At 43.5% G+C, this 22,547-nt stretch overlaps 1 protein-coding gene across 1 annotated transcript in view; it reads left to right on the top strand.

Annotated features, from left to right (window-relative positions):
* The window catches only part of SAP130 (Sin3A-associated protein, 130kDa), an 86,780-nt gene that overhangs the window by 35,250 nt on the left and 28,983 nt on the right, over nt 1-22,547 (top strand). The window contains exons 12-15 of the mRNA XM_011941689.1: nt 3,017-3,138; nt 6,508-6,810; nt 9,505-9,682; nt 15,917-16,021. Coding sequence (XP_011797079.1) covers nt 3,017-3,138; nt 6,508-6,810; nt 9,505-9,682; nt 15,917-16,021 — 708 coding nt within the window. The remainder of the gene's footprint in view (nt 1-3,016; nt 3,139-6,507; nt 6,811-9,504; nt 9,683-15,916; nt 16,022-22,547) is intronic.

The raw sequence follows: 22,547 nt of genomic DNA, 5'->3' as shown, positions 1-22,547 counted from the left end.
ATCTCCTGACCTCATGATCCGCCCATCTCGGCCTCCCAAAGTGCTGGGATTACAGGCTTGAGCCACCGCGCCCGGCCACTCATGGGTATTTTTGAAGAGTGTGGAGAGGCTGGTTGTTTTGGGGAATTTGATACTGTCACATTGTTTCCTCATGGTTACATTCAGGTTATACCAGGTAAGCAGTGTGTTCTTCCCGTTGCATCAGAGCTCACGCGGTCTGTTTTCCCCGTATTGGTTATGTTAACATTCATTACTTAGTGAAGGTGATGTTTGCCAGTTTTTTTCTACTGGAAAGGCATGTTTTTCTCCTTTGTAAACAGGTAATCTATATGGAAGTATCTGAGTATAATTATCCTGTTCTCCAGTAAACATTCATTCAATAGTTGTAGATCTATTATTAATTCTTGGCTGAATCAATTACTAATATGATAGTTGCAAAATAGTTTTTCTAACGCGTTGTCTGTATTAGCTGGCATTCTGATGTAAAGAGACTTTCTCTTACCCACCCCATTTATTTTTTATGTTGAGCATTTTACTGTTTTTTAATCGGCTCAGGCTTGTGGATTTGCTTTCATTCATTAGAATCCATTGCTGTCATCTATTTTGGGGCTCAAATGATCTCATTTGGTCCTTGGGGGTTCTTTCTGTCTACTTCTGTGGATTTCGCCATGTCCCCTCTGTTCTAGCCCTTCCTTATTTTCCGTGACGAGATATTCTGGATTCCTACTGAACTTTATCTGTCTGGCTCTGAAATCTGCTGTTTCTCCAAGGAGCCCTTTGTCATTTACAAACCAAGACCTGGGCATTAGCCCTGCTTGTTGCTATGGGTTGTCGTTCTTCCAGGCCCTTTGAGCAGGCAGAGCTAGGAGGTATATAATATTTTAAGAACATTTGAGTTCATACTGATACCTCTACTTCAACCCCATCGCTTCCCCCATTCCATGTCTGTATCTGCCTCTCCCGTAAAGTACCCTGTACAGTGTACACAAGTAATTTCAAAAGCAGATGATTGTTAAGTGTGCTAATTTGATCGTTTGTGTCTAGGAATGCTTACAGATTTTGATACATTGATATGTCCATCCACCTTGTTGAATACTCCTATTAGCTCTCAATGTTTATAGATTCTCTAAATAATTCTGTAAATTAGCTCTAAATGTTTATAGATTTATAAATTTCCTATGTGTGTGTTTATTTTGCCTACAAATAAGGACAGTTTGAGGGGAAAGCAAGAGGGTCTTATCATTTTCATTTGTTTTTTTGTTTTGTTTTTGAGACAGCGTCTTGCTCTGTTGCCCAGGCTGGAGTGCAGTGGCACTGTGATAGCTCACTGCAGCCTCGACTTCTGGGCTCAAATGATCCTCCCACCTCAGCCTCCCAAGTAGCTGGGACTACAGGCACATGCCATCATGCCTGGCTAAGTTTTTTTATTTTTTGTAGAGATGAGGTCTCACACTGTTGCCCAGGCCTGCTGTAGTGCAGTGGTGCAGTCTCGGCTCACTGCAATCCATACCTCCTAGGTTCAAGTGATTCTCGTGCCTCAGCCTTCTGAGTAACTGGGATTATAGGCCTGCACCACCACACCTGGCTAATTTTTTTTTTTTTTTTTTTTTTGAGACGGAGTCTCGCTCTGCCGCCCAGGCTGGAGTGCGCTCACTGCAAGCTCTGCCTCCTGGGTTTACGCCATTCTCCTGCCTCAGCTTCCGGAGTAGCTGGGACTACAGGCGCCCGCCACCTCGCCCGGCTAGTTTTTTGTATTTTTTAGTAGACATGGGGTTCCACCGTGTTAGCCAGGATGGTCTCGATCTCCTGACCTCGTGATCTGCCTGTCTCGGCCTCCCAAAGTGCTGGGATTACAGGCTTGAGCCACCGCGCCCGGCCCAACCTGGCTAATTTTTGTATTTTTAGTAGAAGATGGAGTTTCGCCATGTTGGCCAGGCTGGTCTTGAACTTTAACCTCAAGTAATCTGCCTGCCTCAGCCTCCCAGAGTGCTCAGGCTGGTCTCGAACTCCTGAGCTCAAGTGATTCACCTGCCTCAGTCTCCGAAAGTGCTGGGATAGCAAGCATGAGCCACTGTGCATGGCCTACTTCTATTTTCGTAGGCATTTATATCATGAATAACTATTGACTGCTATAGAATATTTTTATCTTTTATGTTTTAAATTATTCTCTTTTAATTTTTAAAATTTATCTAAAACATGAATAGACATTCTGATGTTGAAGCATTTCTCTCCCTGTGATAAACTTTATTCGATTATGATGTATTTAACTTTATATGATACTTAATTCAATTTTATGTAGGATTTTTTGTTGTTGTAGTGAGTTAGATTTGTTTATAATCTTTCTTTTGTCTTATTCTCCTGTTCCAGTATTAGTATCAAGGCTATATTAAGCTCAAAAAATAAACTAGGAGCCAGGTACAGTGACACATGTCTGTCGTCCCAGAATTCAGGCAGCTGAGGCAGGAGGCTTGATTGGACCTAGGAGTTCAAGGTTGTAGTGTGCCATGATTGTGCTGTTGAATAACCACTATGCTCCAGCCTGGGCAACATAACAAGACCCTGTCTCTGAAAACATAAAAATAAGTTGGATCTTATTTCTTCTTTCCATTGTTTCTGAAGTAGCTCAACTGAAATTGGGATTATTTATGTATTTTTAGTGAAACTGGCCAGTAAAACCAATTTGAGTTGAGTGTAGTTCATGAGGAATTGAGCAGGGAAGATTTGATTACTGAGTTTTTGTGAATTGGTTTTCAGACTTATTCTCAAAAATCACCCATAGAATATTATCTGTGTTTTTTACATTTATTAATATAGGTATTTATAGTATCCACTTTGTTTTTGTTTTTTTAATTTTGCATTCTTGGTGTGTATCCTGTGATGTAAGAGCTTGTTTGGGACACAATTTCAGCAAAGCTCGTTTGGCAGTTCTGATACAAAGAGGAGCTGGGGGATAGGATCATTTGAAAGTGAAGAAGAAAATGACTATTTTGTTTGCTATCATCTGTTCTGTCTCTAGACCGTCTGTTCCCGTTCAGTTCCAGTATTTTTTGCCAACTTACCCCCCTTCTGCATACCCACTGGCGGCACATACCTACACCCCAATCACCAGTTCCGTGTCCACTATCCGACAGTATCCAGGTACGAACCCTGCTTTTTAGATGACTTTTCACAGTTTCATTTTTGCCAGCAATAACGTAGAAATTGATTAGGGGTTATTTCTAGTATGAGATTAATTATTTCAGCTTCTGTTTTCAGATTCAGATAAAATGTGAAGCTTGAAGGTCTTAAATAATCATCTTTGTGATCTATGAAAGGTTGTTACTCGTTAGTGATATTTGCATAGTATTATGCCACCCTGAGGATAATCATGTTAACAATTTTTGTTTCTCCTTAAAATGACAGTAGTTACAATGAATAGAGCTGCAATTTTTTAGGGTTTCCATTGTTTTATGCAAATATTGGTTGTATTTTTAAAAAATGTATAAAGATTTGTTTATAATACCTTTTACTTTAGGTTCCGTGGTACTTGTGCAGGTTTGTTATATAGATAAACTACATGTCACAGGGATTTGGTGTACAGTTACATGTTTTTTAGTTCAGTTATGCTGTCCTCTTACCATCATGACGTGTAAATAGTGTTCTTTTTGCTAATCCAGGAAAAACAATCCTTAAATGTCAGAGTCTGTGTAATCTTTTCCTGTGGGACCCTCAGGTCACTCTGGGCGTCAGAAAGCCTTATTTCCAGCCAGGCGCAGTGGCTCATGCCTGTAATCCTGCACTTTGGGAGGCCAAGGCAGGCAGATCACTTGAGGTCAGGAGTTCAAGACTAGCCTGGCCAACACGGAGAAACCCCATCTCTACTAAAAATACAAAATTAGCCAGGTGTGGTGGCACATGCCTGTAATCCCAGCTACTCGGGAGGCTAAAGCAGGAAAATCGCTTGAACTTGGGAGGCAGAGGCTACAGTGAGCCACGATTGTACCATTGCACTCCAGTCTGGGTGACAGAGTGAGACTGTCTCATAAAAAAGAAAGCCTTATTGCCTGGGGCCGGGCACTGTGGCTGATTGATACCTGTAATCCCAGCACTTTGGGTGGCCATGGTGGGCAGATCACTTGAGCCCAGAAGTTTGAGACCAGCCTGGTCAATATAGGGAGACCCCATCTCTACAAAAAATTTAAAAATTAGGCAGGCATGGTGGTGCATGCCTGTAGTCCCAACTACTGAGGAGGCTGAGGTGGGAGGATTGCCCGAGCCTAGGAGGTTGAAGCTGCAGTGAGCCATGATGGCACCACTGCACTCCAGCCTAGGTAACAAAGTGAGAGCCTGTCTCAGAAAACAAACAAAGAAAAAAAGACAAAAGAAAGTGTTATTGTTGCCTGGATTGTGGGCATTGCCCTCCTGCCACACGGTGCTGTATGGCCGCCAGCGGCATGTGTGGCCACAGAGCACTTGAAGTAGGTTAGTACATGAAAAACTCGATTGTTAATTTTGTTTAATTTTGAGAAATTTCAAGTATGTTTGGAACAACTTAGCAATGCAAAACTACTTTTTCAGTTGTAGGCTTTATGAAATCAAAATACAGATTAAGCACATCTGATAAAAATTCATGAGATGTACTCGAAGAGTAAAATATACCCTAGATATTGAAGACATAGTTTAGAAAAGAGAATGCGAAATATCTTGTTAAGAATTTTTAGGCCAGGCGCAGTGGCTCACGCCTGTAATCCTAGCACTTTGGGAGGCTGAGGAGGAAGGATCGCTTGAGACCAGGAGTTTGAGATCAAGCTAGATGAGACCTAACCTCTACCAAAAATACAAAAATTAGCCAGGCATGGTGGTGCGTGCCTGTAGTCCCAGCTGCTTGGGAGGCTGAGGTAGGAGGATTGCTTGACCCCAAGAGGTTGAGGATGCAGTGAGCCATGTTGTTTGCGCCGCTGCACTCAAGTCTAGGCAAGAAAGCGAGACCCTTGTCTCAAAAAAAAAAAAAGTTTATTAATAACATATTGAAATAGTAATATTTTGAATATATTGGGTTAAATAAAATATGTGATCAAAATTAATTTGGCCTGTTTCTTTTTTTTTTTTTTTTTGAGACGGAGTCTCACTCTGTTGCCCAGGCTAGAGTGTAGTGTCGTGATCTCAGCTCACTGCAACTTCCGCCTCCAAGCTTCAAGCGATTCTCATGCTTCACTGTCCCCAGTGGATGGTATTATAGGCATGTGTGACCACACCCAGCTAATTTTTGTATTTTTAGTAGGGGTGAGGTTTCACCCTGTTGACCAGGCTGGTTTAGAACTGCTTCTCTCAAATGATCGCCCGTCTCGACCTCCCAAAGTGGTGGGATTATTGGCGTGAGCCACCGCTCCTGGCCTATTTCAAACTTTTTTTTTTTTTCTCTTTGAGACAGTCAGACTCTGGCTGGGGTGCAGTGGTGCAATAATACCTCACTGCCTCCTCAGATTCCTGAGTTCAAGGGAATCCTCCCATCTCAACCTGACACACCTCGTGCCTGTAATCCCAGCACTTTGGGAGGCCAGGGTGGGCCAAGCTGGAACCACAGGCGTGTGTTATGATGCCAAGCTAATTCTTTAATTTTTTATAGAGATGGGGTCTTGCTATGTTGCACAGGCTGGTCTCCAACTCCTGGGTTCAAGCATTCTTCATATCTTAGTCTCCCAAAATGTTGGGATCAAAGGCAGAAATCACCACACCGGGCTCTTTTTACTTTTTTATTGTAGCCACTGGAAAATTTAAAGTTGCGTGAGTGACCCAATATGCCATTGAACAGTGCTGGTCTAAAATTTCAAACATTGTAAGATACTTGTTTATTTAGGGAAAAGGTAGCTTATAAGTGTAAGATATTTAAATGGCTTTGAAAACAAGTTCCTACGTCTCTGGATTGTTTTGATGACTAAGGAAAAAGTCCTCTGTGTTTATTTTCTTTCCACAGATAGTGAGAAATTCCTCCTTTTTTGTTGCTTTCTGTGAATGCTCTTTTTTTTTTTTTTTTTTTAATATACACAGATGGGGTGTTTGCCTTGTAGGGCACAGGACACTTGCTTGTTCTCTCTGGTGGATACATGCCATTTGATATTCATAACTGCTATATTTCAAAACTGCCTGTGATGGTGGCCCTATCAAGTAAAGCAGAGGTTCTTGACCTGGGACCCCTGGGTGTATTTCTGACGTTTTATATTAATTATTTAACACAGTTGCCTGACTAATATTTGCAATTGAATAGCTGATTGCCTTTTTTCTTGTTTTTATCATGTTTCTAGTAATCTGCAGAAAGACAACATCATATTGGTAGGAAGTGAAAGGAAATAACAATCCCAAGTATATGAAGGTTCAAGTAACAGTGTTTGTTTATTTATTTTTTTCAAACCATGAATTTAGATCTTATACAGTGGAAGAAATCTGTGTTTATTTTAGTGTTTTTCTCTTTATGTGGAGTGTGTGGAATGAAGCTAACCTTCTTCTAGTTACCTTTTACATCATTTTTAGTTTCAGCTCAGGCTCCAAACTCTGCCATCACAGCTCAGACTGGCGTGGGGGTAGCGTCTACCGTCCACCTAAACCCCATGCAGTTGATGACAGTGGATGCATCACATGCTCGACATATTCAAGGGATCCAGCCAGCACCCATCAGTACCCAGGGCATCCAGCCGGCCCCCATTGGGACCCCAGGGATACAGCCCGCACCACTTGGCACACAGGGAATTCACTCAGCAACCCCAATCAACACACAAGGGCTTCAGCCTGCACCAATTGGTACTCAGCAGCCTCAGCCTGAAGGAAAGACTTCAGGTAATTTTAAATTTTTGCATAGAAGGTGGTTTGGAGAAAAGAAATACATTTGGTTTAAATCCTTTCTCTGCCACTGGCTTTGTCGTCTTATAATTTCTCTAGGCCTTCGTTTCTTTGTATTAATAATATGAACTGCTTAGAACTTAAAATTTCAGGGTCACTGTAAACGTTAGAAATAATATACCTCACGCCTGTAATCCCAGCACTTTGGGAGGCCGAGGTGGGTGGATCATGAGGTTAGGAGATGGAGACCATCCTGGATAACATGGTGAAACCCCGTCGCTACTAAAAATACAAAAAAATTAGCCAGGTGTGGTGGCGGGCGCCTGTAGTCCCAGCTACTCGGGAGGCTGAGGCAGGAGAATGGTGTGAACCCGGGAGGCGGAGTGAGCTGAGATTGCACTACTGCACTCTAGCCTGGGCAACAGAGTGAGACTCTGTCTCCAAAAAAAAAAAAAGAAAAGAAATAATAAACATCAGCAGCCCTAGTATTCATTTGCACATAATAAGAAGTGTTATCTTTTTTAAAAGCTCCTAGTTGTGGGAAAAAATTCACCTTATAAGTAGTGTTCTCATTGAAGATTTTCTTCAGAGTTGTACATAAATCTGTAAAATCTTATGCTGATGTTAGTTAATATTATGAATGCTTAAAAAGAAATACTAGTGGAATAACATTTTGAAAAGTGGAATAAGTCACTGTACTTAGATCTTTTTGAGACAGAGACAGAGTCTCACTCTGTCACCCAGGCTAGAGTGCAGTGGTGTGTGATCTTGGCTCAGCACAGCCTCAATCTCCTGGACTCGAGTGATCCTCCCACCTCAGCCGCCTCAGTAACTAGGTCTATAGGTGCCACCACGCCCGGCTAATTTTTGTATTTTTAATAGAGACAGAGTTTTGTCGTGTTGCCCAGGCTGGTCTCAAACTCCTGGGCTCAAGCAGTCTACTCACCTTGGCCTCTTGGCCTCCCAAAGTGCTGGGATTACAAGCATGAGTCATTACACCAGCTGGGTTGTTTTTTTTTTTCAGCTGAATTTAAGATTCCATGTACTTGGATTATTATTAATTAGCCATTTCTCTGATGTAGTTTAAAAAAACAAAATGGCTGTTTCTCAGCCAAGGTGCTGATTTTTTTTTTTTTTAGGCAGGGTCTCACTCACTGTGTTGCCCAGCTGTAGTACAGTGGTACAATCATGGCTCACTGTAGCCTTGACCTTCTGGGCTCAAGCAGTCCTTACGCCTCAGACGCCCATGTAGCAAGGACTACGAGTGCATGCCACCACACCCGGCTAATTATTTTTGATTTTTTGTAGAAACGGGATTTTGCTCATTCCCCAGGCTGGTCTCAAACTCCAGAGTTCGAGCTATCCTTCAGCCCTGTCCTCCCAAAGTGCCGCGGTTACAGGCATGAGCCACTGTGCCTGGCTGGAGCTATGCATTTAATTGTTCTGTAGACAGTTCAACTATTTAAGCAAAGTCTCTCCGATTTTTTATTACTAAACTAAATGTCTATGAGAGAGATGCGGTTTACCCATAGTGACCCAGCTGGTAGGATGGTGTACTACATCTTTAAGGGCACCTGCCAGAAAACGCATGGTATTAAGTTGACTCCTATGAAATGGCCATTTTTATAGGTCAAAAACTGTCAGACACTGATATTTTCTGATTATGATCTCATGCTCACCAGTATTTTGATGCTCACTTTAAGTGTATAGTTAAAATATCTGTTAGTTGAATGTGTTTGTAAGGATAGAATGGGGAGGGTACCATTACTGAGGGCAGAGAGATTGGTATTTTATAAAAACTGAATGAGTACATTTCTTGAAGTGTACATTGGAGCATGCTATCAGGCTGATAGATGGCGTTTTCTATTTGTGGCTCTTGTATTAAGTCTTTCCTGTCTGTCAGTTTTCTTCTCTAAAATGGGAATTACAATGATGGTAAGAATTGTATCAGTAAAAAATCAGTAAAAAATGTGAAGTAACTAGTCGAGTGAGAGACTATACTAGATACTATATACTTTGTTCACCTTATCTCATTTAATAGTAACTGTGATTATAGAGCAAAGAAAAAATAATGGTATGGGTCAGGCGCGGTGGCTCATGCCTGTAATCCGAGCACTTTGGGAGGCCAAGGCAGGGGGATCACTTAAGGTCACGAATTCGAGACTAGCCTGGCCAACATGGTGAAACCCCACCTCTACTAAAAATACAAAAATTATCCAGATGTGGCAGTGCATGCCTGTAATTCCAGCTACTCTGGTGGTTAAGGCAGGAGAATCACTTGAACCTGGGAGGTGGAGGTTGCCGTGAGCTGAGATTGCACTACTGCACTCCAGCCTGGGCAACAGAGCAAGACTCTCTGAAAAATAAAAAGACGGGAAAAAGTAATGGTATGATTCACACCACTGCACTCCAGCCTGGGCAACAGAGCAAGACTCTCTCTCAAAAAAAGGAAAAAGAAAAAATAATGGTGTGGATCACGCACCAGTAGACTTAGTAACTGCTCCCGTTTAGCTGTCTGCTCTTTGTCAGATGGACATTGTGCTCCTGTCCCTTATCAGTTGGAAACTGGACAGTTAGAACATGGATCCCTAATTCTGGTGGTCTCGTCGTTTGTATTTGTGTCTTCTGCGGCATTTTGTTTCTGTTGTTTCCCTCTCTTCAATGTTCTTTCCCGTTGCTTCTCTCCTCTAGCAGTGGTGTTGGCAGATGGAGCCACAATTGTGGCCAACCCTATTAGCAATCCATTCAGTGCTGCTCCAGCAGCAACGACCGTGGTGCAGACCCACAGCCAGAGTGCTAGCACTAACGCTCCCGCCCAGGGCTCATCGCCACGGCCAAGCATACTCCGGAAGAAACCTGCCACAGATGGGTGAGTAGACCTGGTGGTGCCAAATGACATCTCTGGTTCTGGATATAACTGGTATACAGAATAGTCACTCTTATCTAATGCTGGTATCAAACTCATCTCTCATTTTCTGTGGCATGTTAAAATTTCCTCCAAAACAGCTTGACCACAGGATTATTCAATAGAGCCTTACCCAGCTGAGACTGTAAGATCTTAACAAATCCTGGAGTCAGTGAGATGTTAGTTTGTAAGCATCTGTTGCATACTGCTTTAATTGTCTCTAGTTCTAGAACTTCAATCATAGAACTTTTAAAGTAGTTTATAATTAACTCTTGGGCTTATGTAGGTGGTTACATTAACTCATACTATATACTTCATTCAGCATGAATTGTTGCTGTTGAAACAGGAGAAGTTCCCTCGTACCCCTCTCAGGGCGTGCAACAGTGGGAGTGACTTGCTTCTTCATTGCCCTGCTGCTCCAACCTCTAGAGGAGCATACAGACGGGCAGACTGTGGGGCTCTGACCCTGCAGCATCGTCTAGAGGTGAATGTTTACAGCTGAAACCCCCGTGGGCATGTGTTACAGAGTGCTCTTTTCATTTAGCCATCCATAGATGACTTGCATTAACCAGCTCAATTAGACCCCTGCCTTATGGCAAGGTCAGAGGGCTTTCTGTTTCCCAAGGTTCTTGCCTTGGTGTACTGGAAGAATGGGATCACGCGTGGGCTTGGAGAATGAGTGTAGGGTTTTACTGAGTAGAAGTAGCTCTCAGCAGATGGGGGAGCCAGAAGGGAGCTGGAACGGCCCCGGCTCTCTGACTGCCCTGGCCAAACTGCGTCGTTCTGCTGGTCGGGGGCCTGCTGGCGTGCCAGCGTCTGTCCTGTGCTCTCCCACCGGCATGCTGTCCTCGCCGTCCTCTTGCCGTCCAGCTGCTTGTCTTGTGTCTTCCTTCGCCGATGTGTTCCTCTTGATGTCCAGCCACTTGCGTGCCTGCCTGCTAGGGTCTCAGAGGTTTTTACAGGCACAGGATCAGGGTGTGGCAGGCCATGGTGGTCTGGGGGAAATGCAGCATTTGGGCAGGAAAACAAAAATGCCTGTCATCACCTAGATCTGTGGGCACAGGCCGGGGGTAGAGCCCTCACCAGGGACCTGCCCCTTTCCAGCACTTCCCTGCTCCCCCTCTAAATCACTGTGGGCAGACAATTTCTGAAGTGTAGTAAGGGTCATATTTAGTAGCAGATAGTGTTTTGTGTTGCCATGTAAGCTTTTCAGTTGGTGGATCATAGGCAGGAAGGTATGTGCTGTGCTGTTCAACTTACACATTCTGGAGGTGGGAGATGAGCAGACATGTTTCAGAGAGCAGAGTTTCTGTGGCTCAGCTGAGCTAATAGCATCAACATCAACAGATTAAAGCAAGTGCAAACTTAAATTGCTGGGACTAGGGTCCCTGCAGGGTTTTTATTTCCACAGAGCTGTGCGTAGACCAGAGTCCCTATCTTTGCTGCTTGTGAATACTTTGTACTTTTTTAAAGGACAAGTCAGTCCGTGACAAAGTTACCTTATTAGTAGAAGCACAAGGCAAAGCTTGTGGTTAAGATGACAGATTGATTACACACGTCTGAAATCTCTCCCTCTCATAACCCTATATAACTTTTTTTCAAAAATGTTGTAAACACACAAGGATGGGGAGAACAGGAGAGGACACAGTAGCAACTGAAGCTGGGAAGCAGACCATCACGTGATGGCGTCCTGGCTCTGAGAAAGTTAAATGTGAAGCTTGCATAGGGGAAAGTTGAGAACCATTCTCTTTAAAATTGGAAAATCTTCAAAAGGACCAACACCAGGAAGATCCTGGGGGCGAAGGAAGGGGCTCTCTCTTTTAAGGAGGATAAGTTGAAACCTTTGAGTTTGAAAAGTGTTAAAGTTAGAGCCCAGAATCCCATTTTCTACCTATGCCATGTGGTGTACTGCCCCTTCCCGACTTCAGCAGGAGCCTGAAAGTTCAGACTCTGCAGATGGTCCACTAGGATCACCCAGCACTATGGAGGTCATGGGTATTTTACCAGAAAGAAATTGTGACTCACCATGAGTGTATGGAATGCTGAACACTTCCCAGTCCACTGCCTGCTTTCAGCTGATAGAACTGTGGCAGGTGAACTTGATTCTTGATAGAAAATGAGAAAAGGACTCTGCTTTCCTTCTGGGGAGTCTATGCCGCCCAAGGGGAAGCTCTAAAGATACTGACACTAGGGCTTCCCTAAGGACCGGGTTAGATTACCCTGCAGTGAACCTCATAGTAGATATGCCCTTCCAGAGCTCAGAGCTCCCAGCCAGCATTTCAGTCCCTCTTCCCCACTCCCCCACTCTGAATCGTGAACATACAACCAAAGATAGACACATATTTGAGGGGACCTCTAATGGGGAGAGACAGAAACCACAATAAATACATGCCCAAAGCACCTTGGAAGATGTAGAGGCTTGGCAGGGAGAATAAAACACAAAACAAATGAACAAGGATAAGCAAACACTATCCGTGATGGCTTCAGAAAGACAAAAGAAAAGGTTACATCCATGAAACAGTAACACAGTGCTATGCAAAAAGAACATTCAGAGGAGAAAAGAACCAGTCCTAAAATAAGATAGCAGAAATTGAAAGATCAGTAGAAGAGTTGGAAGATAAAATTGAAGAAATCTCAAACGTAGAACCAAAAGACAAGAAAATTGGAGAAAAAGACAGGAGAAAATTTAAAACAACAATAAAAAGAACCAGTTCAGGAAATCCAGCCTCCAGGTAATGGGTTTCAGCAAGAGAGATCAGAGAAAAGGAGCAGGGATCATTACAAAGTAAGGAGTTATAAAGTAATAGAAAATTACCAAAATGGAAAGAAATGAGTTTCCTGGTTACAGAAATGCTCTGCACAGTATTCAGTGGATGCAATAAACTCAGGCCAGTATTTTGAAATTTTGCTGCACTGGAAGACAAAAAGATGTTCCTGCTTCTCCCGTACTTCCTCCCACAGACGCTTGTACTGTGCCCTCTAATTCACAGCCTGTCATCACGTCACACTCCAGCCTTCACTCCTGTGCCCTTGTCCCTTCTTTCTCCACGCCTTCTTGCTTTAAACCTGGCTCTTCCTCAGGAACTCAACTTGCCCTACAGCTGTCTAAAGTGGTCCCTGCCTCTCTTCCACATCCCTACTGTCACTCAGCCTAGAGGTAGGCTAGGTGTCCTTGTCATGCCTCACTGCCATTTTCAGACCATGTCTCCTCAAAAGCACTTGATCTGTATTTAGTTTTCATAAAATCTACAGTTGAAAAAGTAGTTTCACATAACCAAGTTACTCCAGACAATAAAAAGTTTCTCAATAACTGGATCAAGTATCCATTATAAAATTCAAATTAATTAAAATGAAATGACATTAAAAATTTTGTTCCTGAGTTGCACTTGGCACATTTCAGGTGCTCAGTAGTACCATACGGCTTTCTTGTTGGGCAGGGCAGATCTACAGGCTTAGAGAGTCAAGTTAGATTTTGTAGGTGTATCTGTATGCCCTTTGGAAGGACATGATGTCTGGCACTTTTTAGTGATAGTGGAACCCTGTCTTCACCTTTAATGATCAGAAATGGTTTTCCAGCTCCCTGGCCCCTCAGGTGCTTGAATGCTTCTCCTGCCATCACCACTCCCCCCCGCCCCCAGTGTGAGCACTTAGCACATAAGCTCAGTAAGCCTTCCTGACCTTGTCTGTGTACTCCCATGCCCCTCACCCATCTTCTTCCTTCCCACCTCCCTCCCAACGGAACTCCAGCTCCAGAGGGAACCCAACAGCCTCCAGTCCATTGATCCACCTTTTCATGTTCCTCCCTGCCTCTCATGGCATCTTTTCCTGCTCTTCCTGATTCAGAGTCTGTGGTCACTGGCAGTCATTGCCTTACCCCGCACCTCACTTCACTTTGTCAAAACCAGACTTAAGTCCAATTTTCTGCTTTGTTTATGTGGCACATGTACAGCAGATCGTGGCAGAGAAAGCCACCTTGCCAGCTAACTGGCCTTGCTTAGCCTCACAGATGCACTAAGGTCCTAAAGCAGCCCATCAAAGTATACTCTCCTGCACCACTCCAGATAACTGTTTTACGTTTCCTTCTTTCACAACTCCCAGGCTTCTTCCGTCTTCACTGTTAGTCAACAAACTTGCTCCTTTTTTGAGAAAAAGAAAATCAAAAGACAACTTTGGAAGGCCGAGGCAGGCAGATCATCTGAGGTCAGGAGATCGAGACTAGCCTGGCCAACATGGTGAAACTCCGTCTCTACTAAAAATACAAAAAGTAGCTAGGGCGTGGTGGCGGGCGCCTGTAGTCCCGGTTACTTGGGAGGCTGAGGCGGGAGAATCACTTGAACCCAGGAGGCGGAGATTGCAGTGAGCTGAGATCGTTCCACCACACTCCAGCCTGGACAACAGAGCGAGACTCTGTCTCAAAAAAAAGAAAAATTTTTTTGAGCGTATGAATATATGCCTGTCACCCAACTTTAGTTCTCAGCTTATCAGCTCTTGGCCAATTTTGCTTCACCTATATGCTTACCTACCCGCTCCTATCATATTATTTTGAAGCAAATCCTAGATACCATGTCATTTCATTTGTATGTATTTCAGCATGTTCCTATGGAGAGATACATAACATTAAAAAACCAATAACCCCTTAATATCAAATAGCCAGTCATTGTTCAGGTTTCCAGTGGTCTGAAATGTCACACAATTTGTCATATTTTATATTATTTATTTGAATGAGTATTCTGATAAGATGCATACATTGTGATCAGTTAATATGACTTTTAAAACCATTTTATTATTGAGGTTTCCTCTTTTTTTTTTTCCTGCAGTTTATTTGTTGAAGAAACTTGGTCTTCTGGGCCGTACCCCCTCTGGATTTTGTTGATAGCATCCCCAATGTATTCATTTCCTAGGGCTGTTGTAACAGACTACCACAAATCTTCTGGCTTAAGGCAACAGACATGTATATCTTATAGTTCCAGTAGCTAGAAATCTGAAATGAAGTGTCATCAGGGTTGGTTCCCCGGGAGGTTCTCAGGGAGAATCTACTCGTGCTGGCTGCCAGTGGCTGCTGTTGATCTTTGTGTTCCTTGGCTTGCAGGCACAGCATCCCAATCTCTGCCTCGGTCATCACATGGCCTTGCCCTTGTACCTGTGTCTCAAATCTCCCTTCCCTTTCTGTTACTAGGATACTTGTCACTGGATCTTAAACTAAACTCTACATCCAGAACTCTACATCCAAATGTAATTAAGGATCTCTTATCTTGAGATCCTTAATTACATTTGCAAAGGCCCTTTTTTTAAGTAAAGTCACATTCACAGTTACTAAAGATTGGGGCTTACGTATATCTTAAAGAACTCAGTTCAACCTACTGCACCCATAGTGTAATTTCACTTGTTCTGTCCTCCACATTTTCTGTAAGTTGTTACTTGACTCTGAAGGTTTGATCTGATTTTTCTTTTTTTTATTGCTTCTTGTGGCAAGACTACTTCATAGTTCGGTGATTTAGTCACTTACCAGAAGACACACAATGTCTGATGGTCACCCTTTTTGAGATGTTAGTGGCTCTGAAGATCAGCACCCGGATCCATTAGTGATTAAGTGTTGTAAACTGGTATATTGTCTAGTTTTTTTCTCTCAAATCCACTTCTCAACTGGTATTTGTTCCCACCACTTTACCGAACTAAATGTGTCAAGATTGCTCATGTTTTCGTAGTGCTAAACTGATGGTTAATTCTCCATCAGAGCCTTACGTGGCCTCTCTGCTGTACAACACAATTGATCTCCAGCTCTTCCTGGATCAGGTTTTTTCACCTAGCTTCCAGGTCTTTATAAACACCATAGGCGTAATAATAATCGTAAACACTTAATACGGATTTCAGTGTGAATAACATTCAGCAGAAGGGAGATGTGGCATGCTAGCAGCAGCAGCTAAAAGAGTCACAATGGCTGCTTCTTGGAGGGAGCCTGACAGGAAGTGAGCAGCAATAGGGGAGGGACCTGCTCTTTATTTTAAGACTTGTACTATTTGGGTTTTTTGGTAATGTGTCTTTGGTACCCGAGAAAATAAAAATTCATTTTAAAAATACTTGGTCAATGTAGGGCTTTTATTTAGTCCTAGGTATGCCTGACAAATGCGTATCTTGTATTTCTTACCCTTGAATGCCCTTGGACTGCTATTTTCCGGGTTTGTCTCTTGTCTCTTTCAGAATGGCGGTTCGGAAAACCCTCATTCCTCCTCAGCCTCCTGATGTTGCTAGTCCTCGAGTGGAAAGCTCTGTGCGGAGTACATCTGGGTCACCTAGGCCTGCAGGGTGAGCACCTAAGTGTTCTTAGCACTCTGGCTTTTAACCACACATCGTTGCAGTGGCAGGGAGTCTAATATGCCTGCATGACATAGTCTTGTTAGGTTATGTTGCCCAGGCTGGAGTACAGTGGCTATTCTCAGCCATCATCATAGAAAATCGTAACACAGGACAGCCTTGAACTCGTGGGCTCAGGTAACAAGCCTTAGCCTCCTGAGTAGCTGGGACTGTAGGAGTGTGCCACCAATCCCAACTTATATGCTCTTTCTAGCTGCATGACCTGAATGCGTTTTCCAACCTCTCTGATTCCCATTTGCCTCATTTATAAAGTGAGCATTCATATAACATCTACCTCATAGAATTTTTGTGTATTTAAGCAAAATGATACATTTAAAACACTTTGTATGTGCCTTATAGCAAACACCCAGTTGCTATGGCATTCAAAAATGACATTGTGATGGTATTTATTTTTGTTTTTTCTGTTTTTGAGACAAGAGTTTTGCTCTGTTGCCCAGGCTGGAGTGCAGTGGCACAATCTCGGCTCACTGCAGCTTCCGCCTTTCAATTCTTGAAATCTCCCAGAATTCAAGAGATTTCTCCTGCTTCTCCAGCGTAGCTGGGATTACAGGCATGTGCCACCATACCTGGCTTTGTTTTTTTTTTGTATTTTAAGTAGAGACAGGATTTCGCCATGTCAGCCAGGCTGGTTTCAAACTCCTGACCTCAAGTGATCCACGTGCGTCAGCCTCCCAAAGTGCTGGGATTATAAGCATGAACCACCATGCCCGGCCTTATGACAGTGTTCTTTCTCTTCTTAATTCCACAAGTAATACTATATTGGAAAAAGTAATTAGAGAATATAAAAATACTTAAAGTATAAAGTGAAAAATTATTGTCTCATTCTCTACCCACATTGCCAATCCCACTTCCTAGAATAATGTTGACCAGTAACAGTTTTGGGGTTTTGTTTGTTTTTCCTGTAGACTTCCTCTGTGGTCAGGATAATAGGTCTGATAAGTATCTTTCCATATCTTTTTCTGCATACACATGTAGATAGATTGATAGATTCTTTTTTTTGTTTGTTTGTTTTGAGACAGAGTCTTGCTCTGTTACCAGGCTGGAGTGCAGTGGCGCTCACCGCAACCTCCGCCTCCCGGGTTCAAGTGATTCTCTTGCCTCAGCCTCCTGAGTAGCTGGGACTACTGGAGTGTGCCACCACACCCAGCTAATTTTTGTATTTTTAATAGAGACGGAGTTTCACCATGCTGGTCAGAATGGTCTCTATCTCTTGGCCTCGTGAACTTTGGCAAATTATCACAACTCTAAGTTGAGGTCTATTTCCATCATTTACCCTTTGCCCTTCAGTGTTGTGGAACATCTCCAAGACTTCATTAAATGTGAAGGTTTTTGCCAGCATAACTTCTGAGACCTCTTCATCCTTTTCCTCAAAACCACTTTGCCTTCACTTCTTCTTGGACTCTGGGTACACACTTTATAGCACCATCTTTCTGTGTGATGGCAGTTTGCTGATTCACTCAACACCACTCACAGTCATACTGACTTCTGAAATGCTAAAACCAGCCTTCACTAGCAGTAATTCATTTTCCTAATTACCATTTTCTTTCAGTGTGGCAGCTAACTTCAGCACTTCAGCCTTGAATAATTGTAATTTTTTTGGTTATTACTATTGTCAGTCCAAAATAGAAATAAACACTCTGTTTCTGCCTTAAGTGGCTTTCCTGTTGCAGCTTAAACCGAAAGATGATATAAAGCCACTTTACCTTCCTTTTTATATTCAGTACATTTTTCAATATGGTCCATACAGCTTTTTACAAGTGTAGGTCTTCTCCTTTTTTCTCTTTGCTGGTCCATTTTGAAATCTTCAAATCACGTGTAATTTCACTTCTGGCCTCATCCCTTTTTGGTCTTTTGCTGCGTTTTCGTCTTGGTTGACCCATTTTCACATTCAGTCTTCCGTTTTCTTAAAATTTCACATTGGTTGATCACTGGGACGCCAGCGCAACACAACAACATGCTTTGTTTGCTTGATGAACTGTTTATGCGGAACTGTTTATGGTCAGTGATTGGTCATTACCAGACTTAAGAGGCGATGTGATTGGTTACTGATCATCATGGGCCTCTGTTAGTTCCATGGTGATGTGGGGACCGTAGAGCTCGCCACATAACAATGGGGATACGTTCTGAGAGACACATCAGTAGGCAATTTCATTGTTGTGTGAACATCATGAGTGTCCCTGTACGAACCGAGATGGGATGGCCTACTGCATACCTAGACTGTATGGTCCAACCTGTTGCTCCTAGGCTAAAAACCTGTACAGGACTTGACTGAATACTGTAGGCAGTGGTAACACAGTGGTACATATTTGTGTATCTAAACATAGAAATTATAATCTTTATTTATTTATTTATCTTTGAGGCAGAGTTTCGGTCTTGCTGCCCCAGGCTAGAGTGCAGTAGCTCAATCTCGGCTCAACACAACCTCTGCCTCTGGGGTTCAACCGATTCTCCTGCCTCAACCTCCCGAGTAGCTAGGATTACAGGCATGCACCACCACGCCTGGCTGATTTTGTGTTTTTAGTAGAGAGAGGGTTTCTCCATGTTGGTCAGGCTGATCTTGAACTCCTGACCTCAGGTGATCTGCCCGCCTCAGCCTCCCCTAGTGCCGGGTTTACAGGCGTGAGCCATCGTGCCCAGCCAGAAATTGTAATCTTATGGGACCACTGTCATGTGCGTGGTCCCTTGTTCATTGAAACATCCTTATGTGCTGCATGACTGTGTCTGATATTTACATGTGTGAGCTTCGTGCTCACTGAGGACTACCTATATATTCGGAATCACAGGACCAGGAAGGAAGACTAGCCTGGAACCAGAGGGGAGAGTTGCACAAGATGGCTTAGCGATGACATTGAGAGCTGGATTATTTAGGGCCTTGTGGGCTATTCAGAAGCCTTTGGATTTTATTCTAAGACGGAGAGCCATTGGAGGGTTAAGGCATAGGAGTGACATGATCTGACTTATTTTAAAAGAGTCACTCTGGCTACTGTGCTGAGAATAAACTGCAGCAGAGCAAGGGTGGAAGCAGGTAGCCCAAGTGAGAGCTGACAAAACCGTTAACTGTCTTCATGGCTTAAACCTGCATGGAGGTAGTGTTTTTTGTTTGTTTGTTTAATGAAATAGGGTTTCACTCTGTCACCCAGGCTGTAGTGTAGTGGTGCAGTCTCAGCTCACTGCAACCTTAACCTGTCAGGCTCAAGCAATCCTCCTGCCTCAGCCTCCTGAGTAGCTGGGACTACTTAAGAGCTAAGCTCAAGCTTAGCTCATGTTTTGTATTTTTTTGTCGAGACAGGGTTTTGCCATGTTGCCCAGGCTGATCTGGAACTCTTGGGCTCAAGCAGTATTCCCACCTCAGCCTCACAAAGTGCTGGTATTATAGGCATGAGCACCACACCCTGCCCATATGTCTTAACAAGTGTTTGGATTCTGGATATAATTTGAAGGTACAGCTGACAAAATTTTCTGATGGAATGGAGAGAAAGAGAGGAGTCAAGGATAGCTCCTGTATTTTACCTGAGCATTGTAAAATGAGGAAAGCTCTGAGAAGAGCAGGAAAAAAAATCAGGTTAGTTTCAGTCGTTTTACTTTTGCAATATCTATGTGGTTGGACACCCAAGTGGAAGTGTAAAATTCTGAAGTAGGCCGGGCACAGTGGCTCACACCTGTAATCCCAGCACTTTGGGAGGCCGAGGTGGTTGGGTCACCTGAGGTCAGGAGTTTGAGACCAGCCTGACCAACATGGAGAAACCCCATCTCTACTAAAAACACAAAATTAGCCGGATGTGGTGGCGCATGCCTGTAATCCCGGCTACTCGGGAGGCTGAGGCAGGAGAATCTCTTGAACCTGGGAGGCGGAGGTTGCAGTGAGCCGAGATCGCGCCATTGCACTCCAGCCTGGACAACAAGAGCAAAAGTTCATCTCAACAACAACAACAACAACAAAAATTCTGAGGTAATACAGCTCTAGAATTGAAGATAGAAGTCCATGCTGGTGATAGAGATTTTGGAATTGTAAGCAGATGTTCTTTAGAGCTGTGAGAGTGGAAGGTAGTATAAATAGAGAACAGAAGTGGTGTAAGGACCAGACCTGAGGGCATAGCATCTTTAGAAGTCAGGAAAATGAAAAACCAGAAAAAGTGACTGTTTCTCTATACTATGTGATGTTCTGAGGTGTGTTGGTGCCACAGTTAGTCCTCAGCTAGTGAACACTTCTGGTTTTTATTTGCTTTTGTTGTATTTTTAGAGACAGGGTCTTGCCCAGTCACCCCGGCTGGAGTGCAGTAGCATGATCATAGCTCACTGCATCCTTGAACTCCTGGGCATAAGGATCCTCCCACCTTAGCCTCCTGAGTAGCTGGGACTGCAGGTAGGCATCATTATGCCCAGCTATTTTTATTTTATTATTTATTTTTTTTGAAACAGAGTCTCACTCTGTTGCCCAGGCTGGAGTGCACTGGCACCATCTTGGCTCATGACACCCTCTGCCTCCCAGGCTCAGGTGATTCTCCTGCCTCAGCCTCCCGAGTAACTGGGATTAAGTGCGCCCACCATCAGGCCTGGCTAATTTTTGTATTTTTGGTAGAGACAGGGTTTCACCATGTTGGCCAGGCTGGTCTCAAACTCCTGACCTCAAGTGATCTGCCTGCCTTGGCCTCCCAAAGTGCCGGGATTGTAGGGGTGAGCCACCACACCCAGCCTGCTAAGCTGATTTTCATATTATTTTTGTAGAGATGGCTGTCTCACTGTGTAGCCCGGGCTGGTCTTGAACTCCTGGCCTCAACTGATCTTCCCACTTCGGCCTCCCAAAATATTGAGATTACGGGCATGAGCCACTGCACCTGGCCTGTTTTTGTTTTTGTCTTTTTTAAAACAAAGTCTCATGTGGACTTAGTTTTCCAGTGTCGGTCCTGAAGGTGAAGAACCTGCCGTGAGGTGCAAAAGTCTCCCCGTGAGCCGCAGCAGGTGCAGAAATAGGGTGAGCAGGGCTCTTTTTCAGGCTCTTGGATTTGGTGTGCTTCAGAGAAGCTGTGGAGGTGGGGCCCGCACAGGCACTCCAACTGGCTTTATTTGCAGCAGGCAATCTGTGGCACCTGAAAGTAGAGAGCGTTTGGATTGGGAAGAAATAACTAGCTGGAAGAATGAACCCCCCACGCTCCCACACCCAAGTAAAAGTAATCTCATGTAAATGGCTGTTCTAGAACTAGCCCAACTCCACTCACTGATGAGTAGCAAAAAAGGATTAATATGAAGATAATTAAAATTAAAATGTAAGAAAGGAGCAACAAAGTAAACTAATCTTTTCCCTAAGACACTGACCAAAAAACGTTGACAGGGGACAGATGAAATTTGTAATGAAACATGCCACCAGAATTTAAATAACATAACAAAATAACCTCCTCTATGGAGGAAGACACAAAGTTCAAATACAAAAGACTCCTGGAGTAAATGGCAAAACATGAAGTGATGACACAGGAGTTGACAGGACTCAGTAGAGAACTAATGATACCACAGAAGGAAGGCAAAATTCAAACTGCACAAGACAGTATTGGCCATAGAAGACAGAAATGAAAAAGTGGATAAAATAGAAAGAAAGATAGTCATGTGTCGTGGCTCATGCCTGTAATTCTAGCACCTTAGGAGGCTGAGGTCAACAGATGGCTGGAGCGCAGGAGTTCGAGATCAGCCTGAGCAATATGGCAAAACCCCAGCTCTACAAAAAATAAAAAAGTTGGCCGGGTGTGGTGGTATGGGCCTGTAGTCCCAGCTACGCAGAAGGCTGAGGTGGGAGGATCACTTGAGCCTGGCAGGTTGAGTTTATAGTGAGCTGTGTTCATGTCACTCCACTGCAGCCTCGGTGACAGAATGAGAACCTGTCAAAAGATAAAAAAAAAAACCTACAGAGCATATAGAAGTAAGACCAGGCATGCGTCATATCATGTCGTGTCAGTGGCTTCGTTGTGAGTTGAGTTGTATCCCCCAAAAGTCATGTTGAAGTCTTAACTCCCAGTACCTCGGAATGCCACCTTATTTGGAAATAGGGTCATTGTAGATGTAGTCAGTCAAGGTGAAGCCCTACTGGACTAGGGTGAATCCTCAATTCAATATGACTGGTTTTTTTTTTTTTTGGAGACAGTATCTTGCTCTGTTACCCAACCTGGAGTACAGTGAGTGGTGTGATACAGGCTTAGGCGATCCTCCCACATTAGCCTCCCGAGTACCTGGGACTCCAGGCATGCATCACCATGCTCAGCTAATTATTATTATTATTATTATTATTTTATTTTTTTTTTTTAGACAGAGTCTTGCTCTGTCACCAGGCTGGAGTGCAGTGGTGTGATCTCAGCTCACTGCAACCTCTGACACCCTGGTTCAAGCTATTCTCCTGCCTCAGCCTCCTGAGTAGCTGGGATTACAGGCACACGCCACCATGCCCAGCTAATTTTTGTATTTTTAGTAGAGA

Source organism: Colobus angolensis, unplaced genomic scaffold, assembly GCF_000951035.1.
Source record: "Colobus angolensis palliatus isolate OR3802 unplaced genomic scaffold, Cang.pa_1.0 Scaffold20, whole genome shotgun sequence".
NCBI classification, from domain to species: Eukaryota; Metazoa; Chordata; class Mammalia; order Primates; family Cercopithecidae; genus Colobus; species Colobus angolensis.
The sequence above is the reverse complement of the archived record's forward strand: the minus strand, read 5'-3'. Positions and strand labels throughout refer to the sequence as shown.